This window comes from Palaemon carinicauda, chromosome 8 (assembly GCF_036898095.1).
Source record: "Palaemon carinicauda isolate YSFRI2023 chromosome 8, ASM3689809v2, whole genome shotgun sequence".
Classification (NCBI taxonomy): Eukaryota; Metazoa; Arthropoda; class Malacostraca; order Decapoda; family Palaemonidae; genus Palaemon; species Palaemon carinicauda.
The window spans coordinates 12168181-12191555 of record NC_090732.1 but is presented as its reverse complement, the minus strand read 5'-3'; the positions used below and the strand labels follow the sequence as shown (position 1 = coordinate 12191555).

Below are 23375 nucleotides of genomic sequence, written 5' to 3'. Positions count from 1 at the left end.
TGCCTGCTTCTACAGGAACTTAAATTTTCTTTAGTAGCTTTAGACCCTTTTTTTGTTTCATATGTCAGATGTCAAAACCCTTCAAGTGGCTCCCAAGACATCCATTCCTATACCGCTGTTGTATGCCTGGGCTCGGCTGTTTGTGAGACCTGTTAGCCCAGTTGGAGGGGGATGGCTTTATTGTAAGGAACCTCTTCATTGGCTGACGCTTCTTCAACCTCGTCAAGAGGCCAATGATTTAAGAGAGTGCCCTGTAATCAACACTCAAGTTCCTCCTTTTAGGTTTGGAAGCCCATGATTTTGTTTTTTTCAAAATCTTATGTATACTGGTTTTGAAATGGTGGTGGAACTACTTATTGCAGTTCTTGAAGTACTAATGTGTATTAATCTTTTGTTCAATCACTAATTTCTAGAGATTCAAATTTTAACAATTAAGTTTACAAATATAAAAAAGAGGAATGGGAAATGACACACATTTTTTTCAGTTTTAAGTTTTCATTTTATTTTGAAAGTTTCACAAATATGCTTGTATTCATTGTAATGCATATATGTTGCTTAATGTAGTACAGTAGTGAGTTGTGTAATTTCTTTTGCATACTTTTTGCTACAGCCATGCTATGTTTATCACATTATACCACTTAGAGGTAATTAATCTTTTCTGTTTTATATATTTTGATATTTTTGAAATACTACACTGGACATGAAGATATTTTTTATACCATGATTCTATACCCTGAGCTAATAATATTTTTCATTGGCAGATTTTGTGTACATGTCAGGAGAGACAATTTTCCAGTTGATTCTTCGTATCCATCACCTACATCCTCCCCTGTACTTCCTGCCCGCCATAATGAATGGGTTGGTTTTGAATTTATTTGTTGATTGTTTTAGATAGAATTGATAAAAAGATGATTCCAAGATTCCTGGATTGCACCTTGCAGTAGGGGTAGAAAGCTGATGACACTCTTGTAGGCCCTTTAGGATGTGCCATCTGGACTATTACCAGACCAGATTTGTATAAGGGGTACGTCACAGTCTGTGAACCATAGGCGTACACGTTTTGCAGGATGCTCAGATGTACCGTCTTGTTGAAAAACTTTAGCCCTGGTTACTTCAAAAGCGTCGGAAAGATGGTCATTAAGAAGCTCAAAATACGTGTTCTGGTTTAATGTTGGGTTTTTCAATAAGAATATTAGCTTGCCTAAACCTCTACCACTGAAAAACCCCCATACTATCAATGAATCCGGGTGTTTCATGGTGCTACATGTGTACTTTGGATCCAGAGGATCGCAACCTTTCCTACACTAAATGTTACTACTTGATTACGTGTCACTATAAATGTCAGTTCGTCACTCCACAACACATATAAGAATTTGTCTCTATTCCAAACTAAATATTTCTTCGCAAATGTAATGTAATGTAATAGCGCAGTGACTTGTGAATCCAAGTTCACGCACGCGTCTGCTTACCTTTTATCGAAACTTTCCCAAAGATATCTGGGTAACCTTCCTTTATTTAATGAATACTAATACAAGGATTAAATTCTAATGAAAGGTTTAAGATGTTATTATCCATTTTATGTGTTTCCCTAAGCCTACCAGAGCATTTTCTGTGAGTTAGAACAATTCCAGTGTTTTCCTTCCGACTTCTCGATAACCACCTACACAGAGATCATTCACTAACACCTGTTAATTTGGAAATTCTCCGGTCTGATGACTTGCCTGCTTCAAAGCAACTATCTTAGCAACAGTTTCATGTGGAATTTCCTTTGTATTACTCCTTGTAAGATCATAAATGATGGAAAAGTATGTGCTAAATTCCACTTTGTCTGAAGCAGAAAAAATTACATTCACCCACACCAAAGACGTAGTTGATTAAAAAAATGGCTGTCATCTTTCCTGTAAGCAGCATGAGGAATACTGAGCTGCCAGACATACAATAAGTAAATTTCCAGAAAAAAATATTGTATCTATGGTCTTCAAATTTTGTGGTAATGCAAGACAGTGTGAAAAGTATTGGCCAATCTTTCAGCTGGGTACTGCATATGTATATGTAAGTTTCTATGTATTACCAGCTTAATATTTTTTTTTCATATCTTTCTCAAAAGTTGTAAGAAATTATCGTTATATATATTGTAAATTTATTTTTAATCCAAGTAGAATATTTACATTTACTTCTAGAAAAAAAGATTTCTTATTAATCATGCCCAATAGTTATTTTGTATTAGTTGAACCTTTTGTAAATTATTAAAATTTTCAGAAAATTTAATAAACCCTTCTTGCTTGTGTGCACTGACCAGATATAAGTGATAGTCTTCTTTTTTAAAAATGACAGTAGCATAAAAGGAACTGTCTCCTATAGTTGAGATGTGTTAGTATGATAATTTGGAAAGAATTTTCAAGCTGAGAGAATATAGTAAATGGAAATCCTAATACTCTAATGTTATTTAAAAAAAAATAGTAGGCTACTTAGATAGAAATTAAATAATGTTATAAATGAAATTAAAATGAAAATATACAAGAGATTTAGTAAAGCACACTGAGATGATATCATACAAAAGGAATTAACAATTACATTTTCATAACTTTGAAAGAAATCAATGTTCGAAATAATTACTGTATTATACAAGGAAAAATTTAAACTACAATACTCTAATATACCCTGATATCCTTTGCAGGTTCAACCTGGCCACTCTATTGTCCTTGTAAGCCCCCTAACTTTGTTGAACCTGTTGCCATATGACCTTCACTATGAAGTTAAAACAACAAGGAACTCGGGCCGCATAAAGCCGGGCGAAGATTCTTCTTTGCATTCTGTAGATCCTGCCCAGAGTGTATCATTCTCCTTTTGGACAGATGGACTTACTTCTTGTGGTGAAATCACCCTCAATCCTACAAGTTCACCATATGTCCTTCACTTGAAGCTACAGGATTCCAGGAAACGAATCCTTTATGTTCATCTCAGAGTTCGACCTCAGTATGGTGGTTCGCTGAAGGTCAGTAAAATATCAGATTGTAAATGTATAATGTTTCAAAGGAAAATTTATTTGTCATTGGGATTTGCTTCTTGTTATTTATGTATGTTATTTTTGCACTTACCAAGATATGAATTTTATTGTAGACTGATGTGCATGTAACATATTTATCTCCAAGTTTTTAAAAGTACAGTAACTGACATCTTTTCCATAAATTTTGACCACTCACTGGTTAGTTATGTCGGGGGTTCTTTGGGTTCAGTTAGAGGTTCTTTAGGTTCAAATTCGATTTCAAATATGGAGTGTCGCTAAGCCTATATTGTTTACCGAATAGCACCATACATGGGGTTGCTAAACTAACATTATTCCAGGTTGTGGGGGTGGGTTTGAAATTGGAGTGAGGGAGAATGAGAATCATTTTAATTCTTTAATATTAGAGGTTGAAAAAGTGAGGGCTTGTGCAGGAACATTAGTTTAACCCTGGCTAAGTATTGGAATAGTAAATTTCATTATAAAAATTAAATTTTGTATAAAGTAGTTTTCTGTTTTATTATTGTGTACAATGCTTATTTAGAGAATACCAAATTCTTTTACTTATATTTGAATTTTGTTTTTACAGGTCATTGTATATGCAGGATATTGGTTAATTAATAAAACAGGTCTTCCCCTGATCTTCAAGCAAGAAGGGGTAACAGCTGATGCTGCAGGTAAAGCATATTGTGTAGATCTTAGTTTATGCTTTTAATGTGATGGTGTTCACTGATAAGCCTGTAATCCTTTTGCATTTTAATTTTGTATTTTTCATTTGGGAGAACGTGATATGAGCAACTAGAGGAGTTTTGAAAATTGTTTTTCAAAATCTACTTGCATAAAGCTAAAGCTACCTTTTTAAAGATTTATTTATAAATATATAATTTTTATACTTCTGCAAAAGTTCTGTAAGTTTTTTTATTTAGTTTAAGCTTTTGTCTATGTTCCAAATTCATTCATTGTTGTACTGAAGTTCTCAGATGAGACGTCTGTAAGCTCACGGGCTTTAGAAGTTAGAATAATGAACTTATTGTTAAGGTATTCAGAAGGTGTCCTCATTTGTCAACCAACTTGCTGAAATTTTATGACTAGAATATTAAGAATATGGATAATTTGACAGGCATTGCAGTTAGTGTTACATGGTTCTCCCACTGTCATCCCCTTTCCTCCTCTGGCTTAAACATATTTGTCTTAATGCCTAATTGTTAATTTTCTTATTGGTTGATTATATTACTGAATGTAAAGAATCAAGTTGTTCACATCATACACGTAAGTGGCAGAGGTAGGAGCAGTTGAGTCCCTTTGACATGGCAGCTACCCTTCCAAGTCAGGGAGAGTTAATTAATCTATTAATGAGATTGAATTTATTCCTTTAATAATGGAATAGCAATAGATTCTGGCTAAGTAATTAGACAAATGATTTTGTTTAAGGAATTACTTTATTCATTGAAGACCTGTTATTTTTATATATTTGTTCTAGACTCGCCGATATTTACTGTCTATTACTTAATAGGTTATTTACTGTCTATTACTTAATAGGTCAAGACAAAGAACACGAAGTTGCACGCTGTGCAGCCCCTCTTCTGTTTTCTTTTACTGATCGTGAAGCCAGTCCCATGCTTGTAGCAAGAGTGGGTAACAATCTTCACCCGGAATCTCGTGCACAGGTAAGGGAATGAGTTGAGTGAATGGATCATTTTACTCAATATATATTTTGGAGAAGCTTGGTATACTAATAGTGATATTCTGTTGCTTGGTACATTGAGGAGATTCTTAGATAGTTATCACTTGTAAAAGAATAAAAATTTTGCAAATCGTAACAACGTTACATAATGCCATCTAGCTTTATCATTTTTTATCTATACAGTTTATCAAAATTAGAAAAAATATTGCATTTTTAACCTGTCAAATCTACTGAATTGAGAAAATTCTCTCTCTCTCTCTCTCTCTCTCTCTCTCTCTCTCTCTCTCTCTCTCTCTCTCTCTCTCTCTCTCTCTCTCTCTCTCTCTCTCTCTCTCTCTCTCTCTCTCTCTCTCATATTTTATTACCATGTTAACATATACTCTATATATATATACTATAGGATAAACACTACTACTGTATAAACATTTTCTGATTAGGGGAAAGAGAGATTTTCCTCCTTATAATACCAGCCCACATGTATGCACTTCCTTATTTTGTAGTATCAATATCATATAGCACTGCCGCATGGGTAGATTATATCTTTTTGTCCTTTAGATCTTTCATTGCCACACGTTTTTTCTAAATTCTCTACTCGTGCTCCAAACTGTGGTTTAATATTGAGGAGTTCAATAGAAACCCAATTTGATTTTTATAGTACAGGTGATGTCTTCTTCTGGCTTTGCTAAGTCTTCCTGTGAGAGTTATTCAAGGGATTTCTTGCTGGGAAGTAATAATTCTCATGCTCTTTTTGTCATGTTGGCCGTGGGGGCAAATTCTCTTGAAGCCATTATCAATATTTTTTTTTCATTAACGTTTGGCTGGATTGCTGGATATTGAGAAATGGTGCTTTTGAAATTATTTTAGTATAAAATCTATTTTATTATTGTAAATATGAATTAGCCTTTAAAAAGTTTCCATATTTTTAACAGTGATATTTTGCTTGTGGGTAATTTAACTCCCAAGCATAGTTTAATGACTCCAGTTGTGGCCCATTTAATTTAATACAGTGATCCCTCGTTTATCGCGGTAGATAGGTTCCAGACCCGACCGCGATAGATGAAAATCAATCCGCGAAGTAGTGACACCATATTTACGTATTTATTTAACATGTATATTTAGACTTAAAACCTTCCCTTGTACGTAGTACTGTTAACAAACTACCCTTTAATGTACAGAACACTTAATGCATGTACTACAGTACCCTAAACTAAAACAGGCACAAATATTAAAGGCGATTTTATATCATGCGTTTCCTAAACACGCCAAAAAGCACGATAAAAAATGGCAACCAATGTGTTGTTTACGTTTATCTCTGATCGTAATGAAGAAACAAACACATTTAGTGTACACATCTGTGTATAGGTTAGTTTTTGCATCGATTATATTGATTATACAGTATGTTGATTTTGTTATTACCAATGTTTTACTTAATTTTTCTTAGGACTTCCAAATGAAATGTTTTACTTTTTCAGGCGGCGTCATAAAGTACGCTCCATCTTCGATCGTAATAAACAAACGAAGGCATTTAACGCGCACGATGAAAGTGATAAATAATGATATTACAGTAAAAGCTTTTAGAAAATATGTTATTACAAATATTATTTACAGTATCTATATAAAATCATACATACGTAGCAAAGCAGGAAAACAATTTACGAGAGAGAGAGTTGTTTTACGTACGTAAATGTAAATTTTAAACAAAAAAATAGCCCCATTTCATATAAAAGGGATTTTGACGAAGGAAAAATCTATTTCTGGGGAGAGACCTGTGACGAATGGTGAAAAGGGTCCTTCTTTACACTTTTCTAATATAAATCTTCCAAATATACCAGAGAAAGATAAAAGCATGGAATGCAGAGGTTACAACCCTCGCGCGAACACCTTGTTGGTGTCGTGTACAGTATTTAACAAGGGCGTGTGTAAACCACTATTCACAGGCTGTCTTCCATTTAGATAATCCCTTCATCAAAGGGGAGGGCCGTGACAGGCCCTAGATAGGTTATTACAAATATTTTACTTTATCATATTATAGTAGTCTGTACAATACTGTAAAGTTCAGTACAGTATGTTGTTGCTAGTTGTGGCGATGAAATTCTCACGAAACAAAAACACGGCATTCGATTACAACAGCTGATTCTCTCTCTCTCTCTCTCTCTCTCTCTCTCTCTCTCTCTCTCTCTCTCTCTCTCTCTCTCTCTCTCTGTGTGTGTGTGTGTGTGTGTGTATGTGTGTATGTTTTACAACACTTACATATAGATGAAGAAACTAAAATTAAAATTAGTTTTCTTAGCGTCAATTAAATACGAAACGGAAAAATTATGCTGAGTTTACATCCATTTCAATCGTTGCTAAAAATACGGCATCCAATTTCATCAGCAAATTACTATTTTTTGGGAAACATCATTTTATTCTAGAAAATTGCTACTCTTTAAATAGTTAATTGCACATTAAGAAAGCGTGTACTTTTGTTTTTAAATTTCGAGTGTGTTTTAAAAATCGAGTATTGTTGACTTCTTTTTGTTTTACTTTTGGCTGTGATCAGATCAGCTGACGTCTAGCTGCCGCTCTTGAGAGCGTACGAATACACTAACAAAGTATCGTTTATTCCATTTCTTAACTTATTCAAACCGTCTATACAGTTGATATTACATAAGCACCAGTGTGTTATAACCTATCAAATTTTTTTGTTTATTACATTTAAAACAACACACACACACTCTCTCTCTCTCTCTCTCTCTCTCTCTCTCTCTCTCTCTGTGGGCTACTTTTCATTACCTCCCATTCCTTACCTCTCTCTATCTCTCTAACAAATGATATCTTTGTTGCTCCTCAAAGTTTCATTTATATTGAAAATCAATCATGATTCAATTTTCCTTACTTTCTCCAATCTTGCACCATCGGTCACATCGCGGTATTTTCGAAATTTCAGGAAAATCCGCGATATATGTATATACATGCGTTATGAAAAAAATCCGCGAAGTGGTGAATCCGCGATATTCGAACCGCGAAGTAGCGAGGGATCACTGTATAGTGTAAAAAGAGAGAGTCAAATTTAGTATTTTGCATTTTTTCATCATAGTTTACATATCTGAAATTAATAAAACTGTAAATAAAGAACGGGGGAGGGTGGACTGTGACACCCTAGCAGTACCAGCCGAACTCGGTTGAGTCCCCTGTCAGGCTGGGAGGAATATAGAGAGGAGAGGTCCCCATTCTTGTTTCATTTGTTTGATGTCGGCTACCTCCCAAAATTGGGGGAAGTGCCTTGGTATATTTATGTATGTATGTGAAAATAAAGAATATTTTATACAGCTGATAGTTGTGCTACTCTAGCAATTGTTTACAAATATTCAGTAATGTTATGCATAATGCATATATTTTAGTTATTAATACCCAATGTAGATGGCAAAGTATCATACATATTTCATCTGGTACCTTACTTATGTTATCTTGTAATGGTCATTTTAAGTATAGTATACATTATTTAAAGTGGTTTTTAAAAAACTTGTAAGTTGTCCTTCTGATATTTAGCAATTACATTACAGAAAAATCCCAAAAATTATAAAATAAAGAACCAAATAGAGAGGTCAGAAACTGTTTATTTTATGCTACACTTTCCTTTGCCTTGTTTGCACAGAAAACAAATAAATAATGGTAATCCTAATTATGAACTTTCAGATGCACTCAGTCATTAGGCATCTGGTGACATCACAACATGGACAAACTTAGCATAGGGAAAATAAAATGCACAGTTTAAATACCATACATCACCTGGCATTTCCTTTATAATTTTGTCATACCGGGAAAAAATCATAAGACAATTTAACTACTTTTAAACCACTTGAGAATTAAAGTAGGGAGTGGGAATTACAAAAACTAATCACCAAGAATGTGTGATTTTGAATGAAAATAATTGTCATTAGAGATATAACTTGACATCTCAACTCTTGAAAGTTCTCTGAAAAGCTTGTAAAAATTCAATTAAAAGTTGTTTGAAAGTGAAAGTGCTGATCTTTGTTAACAAAGGTCTATTTATATATTTCCTTTCTTGAATTACAAGTGCTGTTATCAATAAACGATATTTTTCATTTTGATCTTTGAAATATTGAAGATAGAACTTAAGTTAGGCAATATTTTGTTTTCCTAAAGAAGCACATGCTATTTTTATGTTAAATATTGAGAGCTTGGTAATTATTTTACTATCCATAAGCTTTGAGCATGCTTTTCTTATATTCTCACCTTTCATTTATGATATAACTGTAATGATTTATTGTATGAAATTTCTCTACAAATTAGAGTTTTTTCTCAATAGACCAATTTTTAGACTGATGCAATAATCTTGAACTATCATTTGAAAATTTATTTGATTTCATTATTTTTAGTCATAATGGTTTTTAATGTTATAGTTATCAGAGGTTAATATCCTTGTATTACTCTTTACAGTTTTGCCACAAGTTGCCTCTGACCCAGGGAACGTGGGTGCGCCGTTTACGAGTGACTCCGTATGATTCACGACCTGACTATGTATATGTTGTTGGTGTTGATGTTAGGCCTGGTCGTGGTCGTTATAGAGATACTTACATGGTTACCTTTTCACCGAGATTCCAGATCGAGAATAGGTCGTCACATGAACTCATAATAGCTCAAAAATGTTTCTCTACCTCCTTTGTAAGTATTGTATTTATTCATAAAATAATATAAACTTGATATTTTCACAGTAATCAAGTATTTTTATTTTTGAATTTATGTAGATTTTTTATAGAAATGGCTTCTTGAGGAGAAAAGGAACTTTAAAAAATTTATAATGCCACATGGCTAATTTATCAAAGTAAAGGACCTATGTAATGAAAAGAATGGCATTATAGTTACAATATGGTTCAAATGGACATTGATAATCCTTAGATTGATATTGACACTTTTCTTATCGTATGGCTATTTATTATGTTTTTTTTTTTTATTTCCTTTGGGTCTTTTGGATATGGAAGACTAAATTATATAGTATTCATTCCTTAGATAAGGCAAGGCAGTAGGGTATGAGAATGTTTGGAAGTCAATTTGATTTACGTTTGAGGTTTTAATGGTTCAGTTTTGTTGTCCGATTACCAGTTACCCACCACCAAGTTAGTGTGTTAATGCGCAACGGAATGTAGAGGTAAAATTCATCCAAATAAACTGGATTTTTATAACACTTTTTATTTTGATACTCACCTGTGGCCATAATATGACACTCCTGCATTTTTATTAAAAGTGGTTTTATGCCTACTTAGAGGTTTTTGTTGATTTTCGTATTGTGAAAACTAAGAGGTGAGGAGAGTTCCGGGACCACCAGTTGTGAAGTCACCCAGAGAGCTTATGTCTGATAATTTCCACCTGGAACATGCAGAGGAAAAATAATTTTTTTTATTTGAAAGTAAAAAAACCATGCACTTTGTTGATGTTACTAATTGGTCCGAGAGTTATGTATCAAAATAATAAATTTTATTGAAATTCTTTTTTTATTAGCACCCAAAAGTATCATAATGTATATCATTTCATTTCTAAGAACTGTTTTCTAAATTAAGTTTAAATTTCCATCTTGTGTTTACAGAAGGACCCAGGAGCACAGTCAACTTGGCTAAGAGCTATTCCCGGATGCTGGCTCCCTTTCCACTGGCCTCGGATTGACAAGGATCAGCTTTTATGTATTTGCCTTCGTGATGTACCTGGATGCAATTGGTCTGGGGGCTTTCTTATTGAAAAAATAGATTCATTTTATCTCAACATAAGGTTAGTGTTTTCATTAGTTATTATTAAATACAGTTGGAGCTCTGTTTCTACAGGTATTGTGTTTGAGACATTTCTACTATTAAGGAATTCTGTGGCTAAAAGGACTTTTCTTGTTGATGTTGGCATCAGGTAAATGCATAAGTTAATTACAAATGCTTTCTTAAATGTAGGCTTTAGAGAAAATAAGATGATACTAAATGTTTTACCCTCATTCAGAGCTATGAATGACTTTTAAAAAGAAAGTTTTGCCACAATTTTTTCAAAATCCCACTTGAAAAGAAGTCAGTATTACATCAGGAAATAGGTTTCTATGCCCTGAGAGAGCTCTTAGTATTATTTGGACAAGACTATAAATATGATAGGTAATGTTCTTAATTTGGTTTGTGGAAATAAAATGTCAAGTTGTCATCTGTCCAAAAATGTGGTGTCCTTTGTTGTTATAAGTTTGATCATAAAGGCCTGCAATGAGTTAGATCCCAGCCTAAAAAAGTTTAGGGTTCAGGATATTAGATGTGTAGCTGCATCTCTTAACTTCTGTAGAAATATTTCTTTGGGAAAGGTTTTAGCAACGGTTTTGTGGCTTGCCATGTCAATATTCACTAAACATCATATTAAAAAAATCCTAGTTTGTTATCAAGATTGTGGGGATTTAGTTGCTATAGTTGCTGCTGGTGATGTGGTCTAATAACTGTGGGTTTAATTATGATTGTTTCAGCTTGATTTTAAATTAAATTCTTCATTTAGATTACATGGTATTGGGATTAAATAAAGAAGTGATTAGGTAATACAGTATGTATTTATTATAGTTCTGCTCTTGTATTTGCTATAAGAAGGACAAACTGAGAAAACTGATTCATAACTTTTTTTTTCAACAGAGACAACAATGGCCATTGCTTCTTTATGAGAGTGGAGATTATAATTAATGATGCCACATACTTTATTGTCTTTACTGATGCTGAAAGCCTTCCACCCCCATTCAGAATTGACAATTTTTCTGAAGTTCCTATCACATATTATCAGGTAAGATGAGTTATTATACGAGGAATTACTTTTTTAATCATTTTTTCCTGACTCATTGGAAACTGATACATGAATAAATAGCATCTTCTTACTTAACCTAGCAGAATGATGTATAAAGTATCTGGTGATCAGAGTTAATATTCAAATTTTATGATACAGATATGAACATTTCATTGATTCAACAGACTGGCACTCAAGAAGAACGCTTGAGAACAAGTGTTAAACCTCGATCGTGTGTTTCATATGCCTGGGATGATGTGATGCTGCCTCCTCATTTGACCTGTGTTGCCCCAGGAGGTACATGTGCCACTTATAATATGAATGTATTGGGAGAAGGAGCAAGTCTTACTTATGAAAATTTCATCTACATCGCCTTCACAGGAACTTTTACCAAGTGAGTACCATTCGTTTCCCTTTGGAATGTAATGTTTTTTTTTGAAGAAAATATCTGCACTTATTTTCTTCACAGTAATCAAGTTCTGTAGTTTGGACTTATCACACTGCTTAGATATTGCACCTCTGAATGAATATTTAGTCATTTTTCTTTGAGAATTTTTTTTTATGTTAAAAGCAGTTCCAGTATTAATTTTTTTCAATTTCGGCTACCATTTTGATGTAAGGATATTGGTATGTTAAAAAACTTTGGTGGTAATTCTGAAAGGTGTAGGAAAGTCCTATGTCTTTTTCTCAACATTAAGCCATCTCAACTACAGGTGGTGGCTTCAGAGATAAAACAAAACATCAGTCATTACCATATTTATGCTTCAGCTTCTAAATCAGGAGTAAACCATGAGTTGAAAAACTCCCATAGAATTAAATGCTTCATATGCAAACAAAGGCTTATCAGCGTTACTTCAAGCCCCTCATACACATATTGCTTTATTCACCTCTTGCACTTCCTGGATATTAAAGCCATACCTTTCCAATACTTTTCCCTGCTATATCCCACCTTTTCTGGGTGTTCTTTTCCTCCACCCTTGTAACAGCTTCATACACTCTTTTCACCAATTTTTTTAATATCCCCCTCCCATCCCATGACCGAACTATCTATTCCATCCTTCCACTTACACTGAGCCTTTGATTACTTCCCTGCACCTCCTTTTAACTCTTCATATACCACATATACAGTACTTTTTGAATAGTTCATCTCAAAATTTTCAACCTTTTTTATCGTATCAGCGTTTCAGCATCCACAATTCATTTCCAAATTTCCAAATAATGGTGAAAACCTCAGAATTATCATTTCTCCTCCAGTTGATTTTTAAAATACTGTAGTGTTTATTAACTTACGTATATGTGAATTTTGAATGATTGAAAGCTAGAAAGAACCCATCAATCAAAGACAAAAATATAAACCTTAGGTAGAAATTCTGTCTGCTAAAGTCAAGGTGTATTCAACCTTTCAATTATTACATTAATCATATTTTTCATTATTACCAATCCAGTGTGGATATTTCTTCATTTAAAAGAAATAAACAATATTTTCTATTATATGGATAAAAAATAAATTGTCAGAGCATTTTAATGACATCAGAGTTAGTTGTTTTTCATGATTTTTATTAGCATACGCCATAGATTTTTGACATTGTTGACAAATATAAATCAAGTATGTTTACTCTCATTTTCTCAGTTAATTGCAAATTTTCATGGACTCATAACATTATTTTGGCTCACTTATAATCTTGACTTCCTCCTCTTGCAAACAATTTGAACCCTTAGTTTTTCTTCTCTCTCCAATCAGGAATATAACATCTGCAAACATCAACTGTTACATATTCCAGTTACGATTTATTTTCTTACCCTACAATGTTGCATCCACTTTTCTAACTTTTGCATTACTGCATCCATATATAAAATGAACAGCTATAGAGACCAATCACATCCTTGTGTCAGTCTCAATTTTCAAGTTATACAAGCCACTCTTCCATCTTCATATTCAACCTTGTGCTTCGCTTCTATCACAATAACTGAATACTGCATTTCAATTAAACTACTTAGGATTCATGTGCTATTCAAAAAAGTAAAATCTTGATCAATGTAAAGGTCATATAAAAGGTTCTCCTTGATTTAAGGCCATTTTTTCCTAAGGTAAAGAGGTACCAGTATAACAAACAAGCAAACAATTAGTATCTCTCACTTACTGGTATTTTTATTAATTCTCTTGTCATTCGTTTTTTCCTCATTTTGTGGCACAGTATAGTGCTCACTTTATTTTCCTAGTAATAGTAGAGGTTTGTCTTCCATATTTGAAAAGCCTAGATTATTTGAAGGATGCAAACTTAATAGGGTGGTGTCAGTTGAATTGGATTCCTATTCAAAATGCATTCCATGTTGGGGCCTAATGTTTACTTTCCTCATTCATTGTAAAGAGTTTGGTTACTTATCAGAGGATATCATTTCTGATTACTTTTACTTAGCTGCGTTTTTGGCTGAAGATAGTGAAGCTAAATGTAAGAAATGCAAAAAATGTCTGGGTTGGGTTTCCTTTCCTGTTTCCTTGTCTTCCCCTTTCCCTGATGCATCCTTGCCTTTCAGGCTATTAGCAGTTTGTGGATTCAAGGTGTAGAAGTTAGTGTAGAGGATTTAAAAGAGAACTTGAATCTGATTTTGAATGTATGAGAAATAACCTATACTGAGACTTGGCCATAGTGTTATAGATTTTTTGAGTGCCTTGTACGAGCCTATTCCATTTTAGCTGCTCAGGCTATGCTAGTCAACTATTTGGAGCAAGTACCTGTTCTGCTAAAATCATGAAAACTTATTTCTTTGAACCTCTCTGGTGTTCGTATTGTTTTGCTCTCAAAGCTGACTTATATCAAAGTTCCCCAAAAATATATTTAATATGTCCCCCCTTTCTTTCAAGAGGTTTACACCTCTTGTCATCATTGCGCCATCTGGTGACTAATGACAACAAACCACTGCATGGTAAGACTGCACCCACTTCTCTTCATTCTTCTTATCGATTCCAACTTCATCAGTTGTATTTGCCCAGTCCAGATTTAAACATCTTTTAGTATAGTTTTGAGAATGTATTGTCCTAGATTGGTTAGATATTACTTTGTGGATTGTTCAAGGGAATTAATTTTAGGTGACCATGATTCTCATTTTCTTTGTGTCTTGTGTCAGAAGTGAGAAAGCCTTAAAGCAGAACCGTAGGTACTGTCCATTGGCTAGGAAGGCTATCTGTTACCTCGGCATCCAATCCTCCCTTGTCCAAGGAATCAGTACCCTTACCAAGTTACCTTTCCTATTCAGTGAAGGTTCAGTTTTAAATATTTAACTTAGCCGGTGAATATATAGCTGCAACTCTGTTGCTCGACAGACAAACTGTACAGAAAAAACTCGCCAGCGATCGCTATACAGGTTGCGGGTGTGCCCAACAGCGCCATCTGTCGACCAGATACCAAGCTCTATGTAAACAAAGACTCAATTTTCTCTCTGTCGACGTGTCGACAAGACGTACTTTACTCGCTGTTGCTAAACTGGAGTTTTTCACATCATATTGGTGAAGTACTATATTCTGGTTTTGAGCTTTCGCTGTGCAGGGTTTTTCTTCAAACAAATCCTTGAACTCTTTTTTGTATCGGATTCATTGTTGATGACTTAGATCGTTTTTTGGAATTTTCCCTTGACCAATTCAAAATGGCTGACCCTTCACAAGTTCCCAAATTTAGAAAATGCAATGCTAGGGACTGTTCTAGGCGTCTTCCGAAGGCTTCTATCGACCCTCACACTGTTTGTTCCAATTGTCGGGGTAAAACCTGTCAATTGGAAGATCGGTGTGAGGAGTGCGTGGGCCTTTCGGAATTCGATTTTATCGAATTTGAAAAGTACACACGCAGGCTAGAGAGAGATAGAATTAGGAGAAGTTCTTCTAGGTCTATTGATGTTTCCTCTCCTCATGCCCCACAACCTATTCCTTCCCCTGTAGTGGTTGTTCCTAACCCCCCTCCTAGCACTCAGGAACCTTCGATGGCTGACATGATGCGTGCCATCCATGCCCTGGGGGAGAGAGTTGAGTCCCTTGCAAGTGACCGCAATCAGCTCATGGCGGATGTTAAGGAGCTTAAGTGCCAAAGTGCAGTGGGAAGTGCTAAAGTGCCAAGTGATAGTGTTGTGAACAGTGTTGCGCTTGAGGGTTCGTCTGTTCGTGCCTGTCGTCCTCCTAGTCCGGGACCTCTTGCAAGCTCCCAAGTCCAGGGGAGAAGCAATGTCGCACGACGCATGGGTTCTAGAGGCTTTAATCAGCGAACAGACGTTCCCTCCATGGTTTCAGGCGTATCTCCCCAAGATCGCCCCTACCTACGTAAGACGAGAGAGCCCATTTATACCTCGTCGTCTGAAGGTGTTTCTCGTAAGAAACTTTGGACCAAGGTCTCACGACCTTTAAAACGTAAATCGGTCCCTTCAGGACAAGTCCAACGTCCCGGTTGTAGCCACTGGGTCAGTTCGGACTCGTTGCCGTCATCTGATGACTGCTCACCGCCTAAGAGAGGCAAAGCGGTTCCGCTTCAGGCACTAACACCGTCTGTCGCCGCACCTGCTCCCGTAGACCCTAAATGGGCTTTGCTGCAAGACATGCAGTCCAAGCTTACGTCTTTGATGCAGGACTTTCATGCGGAGAAGGTTTCTGCCGTACCAGCAGCGAGTGCAGTACCTAGCCTACAACCTTCCAAGCGATCGGTTGTGCGTCCTGTTGACGCTGAGGTAACCTTCTCACGTATACCAGTTGAGGGGGTTCCTCCACCGATGCGATCCAGTGTGGGTTGCCAGCCGCATGTTGACGTTAAGCGACGCACGGAGGTGGTTGTTGACGTTCTGGACGTTCAACAACCATCAGAGGTGACTTGTTTTGACGCGGTGCGTCAACCTCCGCAACCCAGTGTGGTTTCCACTGCGCAACCCAGTCGGTCTAGACAGTCTCGGGTAGACGCTGTGCGTCCTCGCGCTACCATGGTTGTTGACAGTTCACAGACTGTGCAGCAGTTCCATGACGTTGCGTCCGGCTCCGTCACGCATGCACCAGTGCGACCGGACTCAGCGAACCAGACGTTACCCACTCCGTTGCCGTTTCCTCATCAGTTTTCGGATGAGGAACTTTCTGATGATGATGTTGCTGCACATCAAGATGATCAACAATCAGAACTGGACGAGCCTAAGTCAACTCAACCATCTTTGGACTTTAGAAAAGTTTTGGCTATTTTCAAAGAGTTGTTTCCTGACCAGTTTGTTTCTGTGGCTCCTCGTTCTCCGCCTTCAGAGTTTGTTTTAGGCATGCCTTCTACCACACCTGCCTTTACTAGACTCGTCCTCGCACGCTCGTCTAAGAGAGCTTTGCGGGTGATAGGAGACTGGTTAGAGTCCAAGAAGAGTTTAGGGAAGACAGCATTTGCTTTTCCCCCTGCTAAACTCTCTTCTAGATCGAGCGTCTGGTATGCCACGGGAGAAGTTCTCGGCTTGGGAGTTCCTGCCTCTGCCCAGGGCGACTTCTCAAGTCTTGTAGACTCTCCCCGCCGCCTTGCCATGAGACGCTCAAAGATTTGTTGGTCATCATCGGACCTGGACCACCTTATGAAAGGAATATTTAGGGCTTTTGAAGTCTTTAACTTCTTAGACTGGTGCCTAGGAGCCCTGAGCAGGAAAATCTCTTCGACAGATAAAGAGACTTCTTTGCTCATTATGTCCTGCATGGACAAGGCCGTCCGTGATGGGTCCAATGAGCTTGCTGCCTCATTTGCGTCCGGAGTCCTGAAAAAGCGAGAGTCTCTCTGCTCGTTCCTGTCTGCTGGAGTTACACCATGCCAGAGATCTGAGCTTCTCTTTGCTCCCCTTTCCAAGTGCCTATTTCCAGAAATCCTGATAAAGGAAATAGCTGCTTCGTTAGTGCAGAAGGACACTCACGATCTAGTTGCGTCCTCAGCTCGCAAAGCTCCCCCTTTGCCTACATTGTCTGTTAGACCGAGGATTGACACTCCAGCGTCTCGCTTTATTCCGCCCTTTCGTGGCAGAGCCTCCAGCAGAGGAGGTGCTCGTGCCGAAGGGAAGCGAGGGAAGAGGAAAGGATCCAAGTCCTCTAAGGGCAGAGTCTGACTGCCCGCAACTTCAGACAGCAGTGGGAGCCAGACTCAAGAACTTCTGGCAAGCCTGGGAGAGGAGAGGCGCAGATTCACAATCTGTGAAGTTGCTCAGAGAGGGGTACAAAATCCCTTTTGTACGCAAACCCCCTCTAGCAACGTCTCCCATCGATCTCTCTCCCAGGTACAGAGAGGAAGAAAAGAGACAAGCCCTGAAACTGGAAGTGTCTCTTTTGCTAGAGAAGGGAGCGGTGGTCAAAGTCTCGGATCTTCAATCACCGGGATTCTACAACCGCCTCTTCCTGGTTTCAAAGAAGACAGGAGGGTGGAGACCGGTGCTAGACGTCAGTGCTCTGAATGTCTTTGTCACAAAGACGAAGTTCTCCATGGAGACCACAAAGTCAGTCTTAGCAGCGGTCAGAAGGGAAGACTGGATGGTCTCCCTAGACCTAAGGGACGCCTACTTCCACGTCCCCATTCACTCAGACTCCCAACCTTTTCTGAGATTCGTTTTCGAAAATGTGGTCTACCAGTTTCGGGCCCTGTGCTTTGGCCTAAGCACAGCTCCTCTCGTGTTTACGAGGCTGATGAGGAATGTAGCCAAATTCCTCCACTTATCGGACATCCAAGCCTCCCTTTATTTGGACGACTGGCTTCTCAGAGCCTCTTCCAGTCGTCGCTGTCTGAAGGATCTCAAGTGGACTCTAGATCTGACCAAGGAATTGGGACTCCTAGTCAATTTGGAAAAGTCGCAACTGGTCCCATCCCAAACTATTGTGTATTTAGGGATGGAGATTCACAGTCTAGCTTTTCGGGCTTTTCCGTCGGCCCCCAGAATAAGTCAAGCCCTGTTATTCATCCAGAACATGCTGAAGAAGGAACGCTGCTCAGTCAGGTTGTGGATGAGTCTGGTAGGGACGCTATCATCCCTGGAACAATTTGTGTCACTAGGAAGACTACACCTCCGTCCGCTTCAATACCATCTAGCTTTTCACTGGAAAAAGGACAAGACGCAAGAAGCGGTCTCGATCCCGATTTCCGAAAAGATGAAGTCTTGTCTGACTTGGTGGAAGGACAATATCAACTTAAGAGAGGGTCTTCCCCTGGCTGTTCAGACTCCCAACCACGTTCTCTTCTCGGACGCATCGGACGTGGGCTGGGGCGCGACACTAGACGGTCGGGAATGCTCAGGACTGTGGAACTCGAGTCAGAGGAACATGCATATCAACTGCAAGGAGCTGTTGGCAGTACATCTGGCCTTGAAAAGCTTCAAGTCTCTCCTTCGAGGCAAAGTGGTGGAAGTAAACTCAGACAACACCACGGCCTTGGCGTACATCTCCAAACAAGGAGGGACCCACTCACTGACATTGTACGAGATCGCAAGGGACCTGCTCATCTGGTCAAAAGGTCAAGACATCTCCCTAGTAACGAGGTTCATCCAAGGCAACTTGAATGTCATAGCAGATTGTCTCAGTCAGAAAGGGCAAGTAATCCAACAGAATGGACCCTCCACAAGGATGTGTGCAAGAGACTTTGGGCCACTTGGGGCCAACCAACCATAGATCTCTTTGCAACCTCGCTGACCAAGAGGCTTCCAATCTATTGCTCCCCAGTCCCAGACCCAGCAGCAATACATATAGATGCCTTTCTCCTAGATTGGTCGCATCTGGATCTCTACGCATTCCCACCGTTCAAGATTGTCAACAAGGTACTGCAGAAGTTCGCCTCTCACGAAGGGACAAGGTTGACGCTAGTTGCTCCCCTCTGGCCCGCGAGAGAATGGTTCACCGAGGTACTTCGATGGCTAGTAGACGTTCCCAGAAGTCTTCCTCTAAGGGTGGACCTTCTACGTCAGCCTCACGTAAAGAAGGTACACCAAAGCCTCCTCGCTCTTCGTCTGACTGCCTTCAGACTATCGAAAGACTCTCGAGAGCTAGAGGCTTTTCGAAGGAGGCAGCCAGTGCGATTGCTAGAGCAAGGAGAGCATCCACCATTAGAGTCTACCAATCGAAGTGGGAAGTCTTCCGAGACTGGTGCAAGTCAGTTTCTGTATCCTCGACCAGTACCTCTGTAGCTCAAATAGCTGATTTTCTCTTATACCTGAGAAAAGGACGATCCCTTTCAGCTCCCACTATCAAGGGCTACAGAAGCATGTTGGCATCGGTCTTCCGGCATAGAGGCTTAGATCTTTCCAACAATAAAGATCTTCAAGACCTCCTTAAGTCTTTTGAGACCACCAAGGAGCGTCGATTGGCTACCCCTGGATGGAATTTTGACGTGGTACTAAGATTCCTCATGTCAGACAGGTTTGAGCCGCTACAATCAGCCTCCCTGAAAGATCTCACTCTAAAGACTCTTTTCCTGGTATGCTTAGCCTCAGCTAAAAGAGTCAGTGAGATTCATGCCTTCAGCAAGAACATCGGATTTTCGTCAGAAAAAGCCACCTGTTCGCTACAACTTGGTTTTCTAGCCAAAAATGAGCTGCCTTCTCGGCCTTGGCCTAAATCTTTCGATATTCCCAGCTTATCGGAGATTGTAGGCAATGAACTAGAAAGAGTCTTATGCCCTGTGAGAGCTCTTAAGTTCTATTTAAAGCGTACTAAACCTTTACGAGGCCAATCTGAAGCTTTATGGTGTTCAGTTAAGAAACCATCTTTGCCTATGTCAAAGAATGCTATATCATACTTTATCAGACTGTTAATACGAGAAGCTCATTCACATCTGAGTGACGAAGACCGAGCTTTGCTTAAGGTGAAGACGCACGAAGTTAGAGCTGTTGCAACTTCCGTGGCCTTTAAGCAAAATAGATCTCTGCGAAGTATAATGGACGCAACCTATTGGAGAAGCAAGTCAGTGTTCGCGTCTTTTTATCTAAAGGATGTCCAGACTCTTTACGAGGACTGCTACACACTGGGACCATTCGTAGCAGCGAGTGCAGTAGTGGGTGAGGGCTCAACCACTACAATTCCCTAATTCCATATCCTTTTAATCTTTCTCTTGAAATGTTTTTAATGTTGTTTTTATGGGTTGTCCGGAAGGCTAAGAAGCCTTTCGCATCCTGGTTGATTTGGCGGGTGGTCAAAGTCATTTCTTGAGAGCGCCTAGATTAGGGGTTTGATGAGGTCCTGTTGTATGGGTTGCAACCCTTGATACTTCAGCTCCTAGGGGTCGATCAGCATCCTAAGAGGATCGCGAGGCTCCGTAAGGAAGACGTACTTATAAGGCAGAGTAATCGTTCAAGTCGACTTCCTTACCAGGTACCTATTTATTTTGTTTTTGTTATTTTGATAACTTCTAAAATGAAATAAAAAACTCTTAGCTCATAAAATGTAAACATATATTACTGGTCTCTACCCACCATCCTGGGTGTGAATCAGCTATATATTCACCGGCTAAGTTAAATATTTAAAAATGATATTTTAATTATAAAATAAATTTTTGAATATACTTACCCGGTGAATATATAAATTAAATGACCCTCCCTTCCTCCCCAATAGAGACGCAGTGGGACGAGGAGAAAATTGAGTCTTTGTTTACATAGAGCTTGGTATCTGGTCGACAGATGGCGCTGTTGGGCACACCCGCAACCTGTATAGCGATCGCTGGCGAGTTTTTTCTGTACAGTTTGTCTGTCGAGCAACAGAGTTGCAGCTATATATTCACCGGGTAAGTATATTCAAAAATTTATTTTATAATTAAAATATCATATTTCAAAGTTGAAGCTTGGCAAACTCCTAGATGAGTTTTGAACCCATCTCCAGGATTTTAAAACAGATTAATCCTGGTTCGCAAGGCTTCAGGGGCGTTGGAGACCAGTGCTTGATGTTTCAAGCCATAGCAGGTTTACAGTTTTGACCAAGTTTTCAATGGAAATGCCCTTGACATTGCTGGGGACGGTTAGGAAGGTGACTGGATGTTTTCGATAGATCTTACAGATGTTTACTTTCACATTCCTGTTCATGTGAATTTGGGAAAATTACTTTTGGTTCGTAAGGTTCGAAAGTACCAATTCAAGTGCCAGTGCTTCGGGCTCAGGACAATTCCACAAGTATTCGCAAGATTATGGCTTTTGTCCTTGAGGGATTATACCTGGATGCCTGGCTATGTTTTTATATTTCCATGGAAAGGATTCAGATTTACAGAGATGGGTACTTTGGTTGCTGGAAAGGTTAGGAATCAATGTTAATTTGAACGTCTCTACTGATCCCAACTTAGGGGATTCTCTATTTAAAAATGATAAAGGTTTCAGTTCCTTTTCAGGGTTCTCCATTGGAAAACAAGATGAAGTCAGCTACAGTTTTGATGTGGTTGAGGCTTCTAGGATCCATAACTTTATAGAAAAGTTGGTCCCAATAGGACACCTAAAGATGAGAGTGTTCCAATATCATCTTATTCGATATAGGAACATCCAAAACCAACCTCATCTGCTGAGGGGGTGGAGCAATCCTTTATGATTGTCACAGCGAGTCTTCTCGGAGGTGAGGATTCTGGACCTCTCTGTTTACGAATACAGTACTTCACAAGAAATGTGTGGATCAATGCTGGATTTTGTTCATCCTTCAGACAAATGGCCAACTTAGGAATCAACTCTTCACATCAATTTCATGGAACTTTTAGGTGTGTTCAAAGTTCTTCAGGCACAGGAATCTTATGTTTAGGAAAATGTGTGGCAATATTTTCAGCCAACACGATGGCGTTAGTATACATGCGGAAACTGGGGAACCAGGTCAGAACCCGTGTACCGGATGGCAGAAGAGATATGGATTTGGTCAAATTTGCTGAGAATATTTCTTTTAGCTCACTTTTTACTGGGAAAATTGAATATCCTAGTAGATCAGTTAAGCAGTAAAAATTGAATATCATAGCAAATCAGTTAAGCAGTAAAAACCTGGTTCTTCCAAACAAATTGAAGAATATCTTTAGATTTGGAAATGGTTGGGACGTCCAGATGAAGAGATGTTAGCAACATTTCTAAACAGGGAAATATAGTTGTTTTGTTTGACAGTTCTGGATACTTTAGAATGGAAAGGGGATACCATGTTACTAGAATTGTATGCCTTTCCCCCTTTTGCCATGTTTCAGCAGGGGATCAAGTTCAGGGCATTACTGAACAGCAGGATGACATTGGTAGTTCCTTAGTGTTCTCATAGAGTTGTTTACATATCTGTGGGTCTCTTGTTAGCAGTGTCTCCATAAAGATTAATGTGCATAACAAATCTTCTCAGATAACCTCTTTTGAGAGCGGTACATCCAAACTCTTGTGCTATATCTAACCGCATGCAGACTATCCAACGATTTTTCAGAGACAAAGAGTTTGAAGTCCTCTAGATTATTCATTTTATGTTCTAAAAGACAGTCTATTAATAAGCTCTATCAAAGGCAATGGAGTGATTACCTTGATTGATGCAAGCCAAGAAATGTGTCGGCAACTAGGATTAGTTTGAATATATTGTAAAATTTTTCTCCCTTCCTTTTTATGAAAAGAACCCTTCTAACAGCTATTAAAGGATATTGATCCATGCTTGATACTGTGTTGAAACATCAAAGGTTAGCTTTATCTGCTGTAGGTATTATTCGGGATGTATTTAGGTCCTTTATTATTGAAAAACTTGCAGTAACCAAAGGAATATTGTGGAATGTAGATGTAATTAAACTGATTTGATCATGAACCATTCTGCCCAGAGAGTAACATGAGACTACACAATCCTCATTAGAATCTCTGAATTAGAAATTTGTCTCTTGCCCAAGACACAAAGAGAAAGTGGAGCATGATCACCTAAAAACAGTTTTTAAATATTTAACTTAGCCGGTGAATATATAATAGCTG

The 23375-nt window shown here is 38.2% G+C and overlaps 2 protein-coding genes across 2 annotated transcripts in view; both read left to right on the top strand.

The window, feature by feature from the left end:
- Positions 1–11875, top strand: part of LOC137645656 (intermembrane lipid transfer protein VPS13D-like) — a 37919-nt gene extending 26044 nt beyond the window's left edge. Inside the window, exons 3-11 of the mRNA XM_068378489.1 lie at positions 69–282; positions 762–858; positions 2678–2995; positions 3594–3681; positions 4544–4671; positions 9132–9356; positions 10276–10454; positions 11330–11474; positions 11660–11875. Of these exons, the coding sequence (XP_068234590.1) occupies positions 69–282; positions 762–858; positions 2678–2995; positions 3594–3681; positions 4544–4671; positions 9132–9356; positions 10276–10454; positions 11330–11474; positions 11660–11872 (1607 nt within the window). The 3' untranslated portion in view covers positions 11873–11875. The remainder of the gene's footprint in view (positions 1–68; positions 283–761; positions 859–2677; positions 2996–3593; positions 3682–4543; positions 4672–9131; positions 9357–10275; positions 10455–11329; positions 11475–11659) is intronic.
- The window catches only part of Vps13D (vacuolar protein sorting 13D), a 390232-nt gene that overhangs the window by 156219 nt on the left and 210638 nt on the right, over positions 1–23375 (top strand). The gene's annotated exons all lie outside the window — the stretch shown is intronic.